We start from the raw sequence: 7,936 nt of genomic DNA on the forward strand, positions 1-7,936 counted from the left end.
TCACCATTACTAATAACCATTAAAAGTCAATAGTAATGGGCATGGGCATGTTGTATGGGTGCACACAGAGTGAAATGGAAGTGAGTTTGGTGTATGCTGCTGAATATGCTCCCAATCTCCCTTTGGGGTTACCTCCAATTTTATTTTATTTTTCTTATGGAGAGAAAATTGCATGGAATTGGAGTACTATTGAGATACCTTGGTTTCATTGCAACCCTTCTTGATTTTTACAACTGTGACGCACTTGCTACAACTCAGGTTGATGAATGGGTGGAATATGCAATTGTATTTTCAGTTGGAGATTAATTTGAAAAAGGATGTTGAAATAGTTTATCTGTAGCTGATATAGTAGTTTGGTCCAATGTGGTAGGCCAACATCTTGAGGATCAGTGTCAGTTTTAGTTAATGCGAGTAATAATTCATTATATTGCTTTACAGTGTAACAAAGCCATGGGTAGAAAACAAGGAGCAGTGAACAATAATGCAACCATTGAATGTGAAGATTATTCATCTATAATGCTTTGATAGGCTGTATTCAATTGAAGTTTTGGGAAATTGCATTGTTCAAAGACTATTAATACAAGCGACCGTTTGAAACAATCAATGATCAAGATCCAACGTTACCTGAGGGAACATTGATGAAAGGATTTAAATGGTTTATGTGGTGTCACAAGGAAGTTTCCTCAAGCCACCCATTTAAATATGGATGACTATTAATCATTATGAAAGCACCCTCCTTATCTCCAGAAGTCACTACAGGTGGCCCTGGGGGCAGTTTCTTGTTTATTCAAAACCATAATCATATTATGGATGGGTGACAAGAGTAGGGCCTGCACATTAAATGCGTTTATTTGATTTAAACACCCAAAATGTATAATGTTGAGGCCAAGAGTCTATTTTTAAGAAAAAGGGCTATATTTTATATATATATGATATTGATATAATTTTTATAACTGTTATAAAAGAAATTTATTAACTATTTTAAAAAGTCAGTTTCAAAAACGGATTTGAGAGTTAATCACCGGGAGGAGAATAAAGTGAAAAAATATATTTTGATGGGGTTTGGAAGGGCACATGAACCCATGAATAAAATTGTAAACAAAAATTCTCTTTGAAATCTGAATCTATATTGCAGCTTGATTCTAGTATGGGAAGTTGTAGTCATTGTTTTTCTCTTTTGTTTCAGCATCCATATATGTCTTTTGTTCTCTTGGAAATTGTAAGATGTAGATAGTTCTTTAGTTTAGTTTTAATGACTTTACTTAATTTTAATCATGAAAATTATTCTTGAAGCCCTTAATGAAGTGCTACACATCCAGGAATCCTAGTCACATTTTCTCATTCTTGCATTATTCTTTCCGCAATAGTTTAAATTCAGATTCTTAAGTGTTTGATTTGAACTCTGCTTTCTACTCTTCTTCAAACAATTCCTTTAGTCCAACACTTTGCAACTCTGATAGTTTCTCTGGCCATTCTGGTTTAGAAGGCTATTGTTTTAGAACTAGAAGCTTTTCTTTCAAGCCCCCATGGCATGTTCTTCCATGCATTGATTTTAATTATTTTTAATCATTCTCAAGATGTCTCGGGAAACGGTTCCCCACAGCTAGGATCTATCTTCCAAAAGTTACAATATATTTAGGCACCGTTTCCAGGGAATGGATTATAATATTTTTCCATGGGTTTTATAAATTTTGAAGCTGATTCTTGAGGGTGACAAGTCTCAGTAGTTGGTTGTCTATTTTCACCTGTTGTCTTCACTTTGGAGTTTTCTTTTCTTAGTTTTAAGATGACAATTTTTGCATTCTTTTCTGATGAAAGAGAAGAACTCATTTAGTTGCAGACAAACCCTCAAAGGTCATACTTTTTATATTTTTCTGGTATGACTATTTAAGATACTTATCTTTCAGATGAGCATTTTGAATCCTCAGTAGATTCTCCAGTCTAGGCTCCTACAGTTCAAAAAATGAAGATTATATTGCAGATGTCCAAGAGAATTGGCCCATTGGAAAATGGGTAGCAAAAGATCAACAACAAATTTTTTTGAAGAACCCAAAGTTGAAGAGTTGAACAATATTTGTGGTTTCCCTAACCAAGAATATGTTGGTCAGCAGAATTTTCAAGAAGATGAGGCAACTGCAATTTTCTCTTGTCAGTTCTATGACCTAGTGGATGACTAAATGACAATTTTCCTTGGTCAGAAACACATATCATTTTTGGGGTATCTATCAAGTTTTTTATTTGAAAATTTTATATGGTTCACAATTGTTCTTATTTTCAAGTTTCAGCTCTATGAAGGCATTAGACCCAACCCTCAAATACTGACCTGATACCACTGGAAGGTGGATTTCACTTGAAGGAATCAGGTCTTGTTTATAGATAGGACTTGTACATAAATAAGCTGAGGTGTTGAGAATTTTATTTTTAGTTACAGTTGTTCAGTTCAACTTTAGTTGATCAATAAGGGTGAAAGTCCCAGTTGGAAACATGTTTGGAGAGGTTTTGGTTTTTCATATTTTAGGGTTTTCAGAATTTTGGACTCCATGCCCAATAGAGGCCATTGATCTATAGTTCTTATCACTTTTCTACCAAAGCGCTGTCCCTAGTTGGAGCCAGATGTTGTAGCCCATATTTCAGGCAAAGGATGAAGGCTTTGAAATGATGGTGTTACACAATATTTTCTCACACTTCCCTTCCCATATCCGGAAGCGTAAAATTGACAAAATTTGTCAGTGTATTCACGATGGAACATATACAGAAGCATCCCTGAAGAAAAGAAGAAAATTTTCCCTAAGAGAATTTTGAAGAAGCTTGCCTACAAATCCAGTTTTCACGATCAACACTTTTTGCACCACTAGTGACCCATGCTCGTACCTTATTGTAGCATACTGACCTAGCGCTTCCAACATGACTTTTGTGGTGAAAACCCATGTTGAACCTCTTGAGGCAGTTTTTCCTAAAGTGGAGGAGAAGCTTCTCTTAACAGAAGCCTTGAGAACGATGAGTTGGTTACATCTGAATAAGGATTAGAGCAATATTTTCCATTCTTGGTCCTCGATCCTACTCTCATTGATATCCCCCTTGAGTTGTGTAACCTATCCCTCCTTTTATGGATCCTTAACTCCCTCTCCTTCTCTATAAATGAGATTCCCACTATCCAAAATTGGTTGTTCATTGCTTGATTCCATTCCTATGTTGAAACTATGCCTAAATCATGCCCATTTTTCAAAGGAGAAGGATTGATTGAAGGTCTTGGCTAGGACTTGGAAACTCATCCAAAGGAGGCTTCCAATATCAAGGCTTAAGTGGTTGTATGCTTCCCTCATTTTCTATTAATAGATGCCAAAATAATAATAATAATAATAAGCTTTCTCATAATAAGAGGGTTGTTAATCTATCAAAATTTTCCTTTCCCCCTTCCACCTTTAGCCTTCTGGAGAAGGGTCTAAATTTCACCCTTTCCCTCAAGAAGATCCCGGTAGAAGACGTTATGTGTGACGTAGAGTTTGGGATTAGAAGCTTGCCCGATAATATTAAGGATACAATTAGGAAAGACTACGCTGTTGTCCTTAGGAAGGAAAATCCCCCTAGGAGCAATATTAGCAAGGCTGAATTTAAGGCCGTCAAATCCATGAACCAAAACAAGGATATTGTGGTTCTCAAAGCTGATGAAGGAGGGGCTGTTGTCATCCTTAATAAGGAGGATTATCGTCAGAAAATGTTGGACCATCTTTGTAATAGTGGTAGCTATAAAAATATTAGCAAAAATCCCCTAAAGAAGGTCTCCCGAACTATTGCTCTAGCTATTAAATCTAGCAATATTGTGGGTTCCTTTTGCCACAAGCTTATTGAGAGTAGCCCCATCACTCCTTGGATCTACGTTCTTCCAAAGATTCACAAAGAAGGGACACCCCTAAGACCGATTTTCAATACCATAGGTGTCCCAAACTACCTCCTTGCTAAATACCTTGCCTTGAAGCTTAGACCCCTTGTTGGCCTCACAGAGTCGTTCGTCAAAGACTCTTCGTCCTTTGTCAAAGAGCTTAAAGACATAAAATTCGACCCTGAGGACATTCTTGTGAGTTTCGATGTGGTTTCCCTTTATACTTTCATTCCTATAAGGGAGGCCATTGAGTTCATCAACCGCCTTACTGATCCTGATACCACTCATTTAGTTGAAATTTGTCTCACTTCCACCTTTTTCAGCTTTGAAGGGGAATTCTATGAACAGACCTGTGAGGTTGACATGGGCTTCCCCCTATCCCTAATCTTTGCTAATATCTTTATGGAAGACATTGAATCCAAAGCTTTGGCCTCGGCTCGTTTCTTGCCCAAGCTCTGGAAGAGATTTGTTGACGACACAGGTGTCATATGCTCTCATGTCCAGGAAGAATTGGAACTTTTTTTCGAGCATCTCAACAACCAATCCCCATCCTTAAAGTTCACTATGGAGCAAGAATTTGATGGGTGTTTACCTTTCCTTGATGTTCTCATTTCTAAGAATGATCATGGTTCTTTCTCCCACCAAGTGTTTAGGAAGAAAACTTATACTGAGCAGTATCTTCATTCCATCTCCCATCATTTCCCCGCTCAGAAGTTGGGTGTGCTCAACACACTTGTGGCTCGTGTGCTGAGAATCTCCAACGAAAAGAACCTTGAAAGGGAGAAAGCCCATCACCTTAACGTTTTTGTTAATTATGGTTATAGTAGGCCCCAGGGTTTGAAAGCTTTTCTTAAAGCCATCAAAGGTCCCAAGGTTAAGGGATACCCTAAGAATCGAGTCTTAGGGACTCATCTCCCTTTCTTCCAGGGGACCTCGGATAATATTGTAAGGATCCTCAGAAAGCATAATGTTCCCTCTACCTTTAGACCCCTTAGCACCATCCGTAGGTCCCTTAGGTCTGTAAAAGACCCCATTGACCCCAAGGACATGAAAGGTGTCTATGTTATTCCTTGCTCCTATGGGACCCCCTATGTTGGTGAGACGGGGCATTCTATTAATCAAAGGATTCATGAACACTCAACTGACATTAAACATGGGAGGACTAGGTCTTCCACCTTGGCAGAGCACGTGAAAAAGACCAAGCATCACATATGCATTGAGGAGGCCTAGGTCATTGCCAAGATTGCTCCTTTTCATCACCGGAAATTTAGGGAGGCCATTGAAATTGAAAAAAGGCCAAGGAATCTCAATAGGGATGACGGCTGGAAAATTAGCAGTTGTTGGATCCCTGCCCTTTCTTCCTAGCTGCCCCTTCCCCCTCCCGCCCCCATCCTCGCCCCCGCCCCTGCTCCTTGGTTGTTCTTTGCTTTGAGGTCTTCTTTGTTTTTCCCCCTCATCTTCCTGATCATCTGTTGTCCTTTTTTCCTTCTCGTCTCTTGGGCTTTTATTCATTTTCAGGGTTTTATTTCACTCCTTCTAGATTAAAATTTCAAAACTAAATGTTTAAGTAGGTTATAAAATCCTTTTAATTAACATAATTCACTATTATTGTCTGTTCCTAAACATTGTTGAAAGGATTCCAAAGGTATGATTTTTTCTTACCAACCCTTTAGATATTATTAAATAAAATTAATATTGAATCAACTAACCTAGTGAAGAAGCTATATTCTTTCTAATTTAATTAATTTCCATTTAGGTTGGATTCCTTATAGTTAGTTTGAGGTCATTATTTAACTAATTTAATAAGATATCTATTTTAATTTTTCTTATTTCATATAGGTTTTATTCATTTAAATAGTTTTAATAATATTAAATGTATCTATTAATAGGTTATGGTTCTTGGTAATTAAATACAAACATTTATTTTTTAGGGTAATAAATATAATAACTAACCCTTAAATTAATTAACTAACTATTTGTCTATTTAGTTTTAGTAAAAAGGCCCATTAATAGATTACTGCTCAACTTTAGGGTAATAATCATAAGAAACTAACTTACAAATTATTTATTTTCCTCTGACCCCCTTAAGTGGTTAAAATGGTTAATTATCCAATTCCTTTCAATTAGTATGAGGTCATTATTTAACTAATTTAAAGGTTATTTATTTTAATTTTTCTTTTTTTATTTCATAAATTATTGATATATGTTTTATTCATTTAGATGGTTTTAATAATAATTAATGGACCTATTAATAGGTTATGGTTCTAGGCAATTAAATAAATATAACAAAATAACCCTTAAATTAATTAACTATTTGTCTATTAAGTTTTAATAAAAAAAGGCCTTTTAATAGATTATTGATTCATTCTCTTAATAGTTAATTACTAGCATATGGTAATAAATATAACTAAAAAATTAATTAACTAATTATTTTTTCCTTTCCCTATCTCTTGGTCTTGTTGCCCAGACAATCATAGCCATTGCTTAGTAGTCGTTGGTCCAGTCTAGTTGCCTAGTTAAATTTAGCTGTTTCCCAGTCAAATATAGTCATTGGATGACTTGCTCTCCCTATTTAACATGCAACATTGATCTAGTTCTTCAACTCGTCCTGACGATGAACCACACTCGTTGGTTCGAAATGCGTCGAAAATATGAATTATGATGTGATTTTCGCTAAAGGCTCTTCTCATAAGCTAGATACAAAATGTGTTTACTTTGCATAAGTGTGTAAATCATTACTCATTTAGCATGATACTCCTTGATCTGTCATATAGTCTATGTTAGAATGAATTATGCCATGTATGCCTTTGCTATTTTTGTTTGATTTTCCTTGCAGGTATCATCCACAATGACTTAAAGAGGATTGATCTTGGAAGTGAAAATATAGAGGACGACATCAATGGGTGTTTAGCATCAGAGTGAGGTAGGCCATCTATCTTACATCATATTTTCTGATATAAATTGTGAAAGTTTGCACATGTTTGTTTGGTTTGTTGCTATATCCTCTTATAGGACTAGAGAGATTGCTTCTATTCGCAGAAGGGATTGTCTACACAGCAGATGGGTAACTCAAATTTCAGACAAAAAAATTCACGATGAATATGGGAGAAGAATTATCAGAGCTATTCGATATAATGAATTAGAATTTACTTATGGAAACATCAGGGCTCTTTGTGATTTTGGGAATTCAACAAAAAAATTTCAGTGTTGATTATATTAGACAGAAAGGTCTGTGGACTTTTTACTTAAGACTTGACCAACAACAATGTAGTTCACTTTACATTAAAAGAACAACCCGATGCTAGTATTTAATAAATATATGAATGTAGAGGAGCATGAGTTTTCTAGAATTATTATTGACATAGACATTTCAAACTAGACACCTAGTTTGGCTGAGATATAGTTTCATGGTCTGAGATAACTATTGGCTATGCTACAAATGGGAGATGATTGCTTTAGTTCTCATTTGGAACATCAATTGCATATGTAATCTTTCATCTTGTTCTCATAGAAATCTATGGTGCATGAGACACATTTTCGATAAGAATTATTTGGACATGGTTCAAAAAGTTCATAATCTAATAAATCATGAATTCAATTGCCATTGATAACATTTTGAATGTGATGTCTAACTATAGCAATTTGAAAATGAAAGGCTAAAAGAAATACAGGAGAAGCTGTCACTTTTTGAATCTCAATAACATCAGTGTGAGAAGAGAAAAATGGAAATTTCAGCCGAATTGAATAGAACCCAAGAGTTATTACGAAGCCAAGACCAAGTGAAAATAAATATAGATGACAATATAAATTATTGGAAAACTAAAGGAAAAGTTGATGAACTCGCTCAAGATTTAGAGGCTTTGGAGAATAAAATTGTCAGTATTGGTGAACTATCTACAACAGAAACAGAATTAAAGAAATGTTTGCAGGAGAAAGATAAAATTCTCTCTTATTTTAACTGATGCCATGGAACAATTGGAGTTTATCACAATAACATTGAAAAAAAAATGATATGAAGTAGGCACAATACAAGGATATTGAAAAACGTTACTGTAG

The 7,936-nt window shown here is 35.5% G+C and overlaps 1 protein-coding gene across 1 annotated transcript; it reads left to right on the plus strand.

The window, feature by feature from the left end:
• Positions 1–3,487: 3,487 nt before the first annotated feature.
• LOC149168754 (uncharacterized) lies at positions 3,488–7,091 on the plus strand. The gene is made up of 3 exons (XM_089424968.1): positions 3,488–4,508; positions 6,717–6,798; positions 6,893–7,091. Exons 1-3 carry the CDS (start codon positions 3,488–3,490, stop codon positions 7,089–7,091), a joined length of 1,302 nt encoding a protein of 433 aa, XP_089281094.1.
• The last annotated feature ends 845 nt before the right edge of the window (positions 7,092–7,936 follow it).

This window comes from Pinus tabuliformis, chromosome 4_2, assembly GCF_031772625.1.
Source record: "Pinus tabuliformis cultivar Carrire ecotype Pingquan chromosome 4_2, CPIR1, whole genome shotgun sequence".
In the NCBI taxonomy this organism is placed as follows: Eukaryota; Viridiplantae; Streptophyta; class Pinopsida; order Pinales; family Pinaceae; genus Pinus; species Pinus tabuliformis.

What these genes read in the sequence shown, in the direction of transcription:
- LOC149168754 (XM_089424968.1), top strand. Translation starts at nt 3,488, where the DNA reads ATGTGTGACGTAGAGTTTGGGATTAGAAGCTTGCCCGATAATATTAAG. An exon ending in CATTTCTAAGAATGATCATG is followed by an intron (nt 4,509 to 6,716) that starts GTTCTTTCTCCC and finishes TTTTCCTTGCAG; the next exon opens with GTATCATCCACAATGACTTA. An exon ending in AATGGGTGTTTAGCATCAGA is followed by an intron (nt 6,799 to 6,892) that starts GTGAGGTAGGCC and finishes ATCCTCTTATAG; the next exon opens with GACTAGAGAGATTGCTTCTA.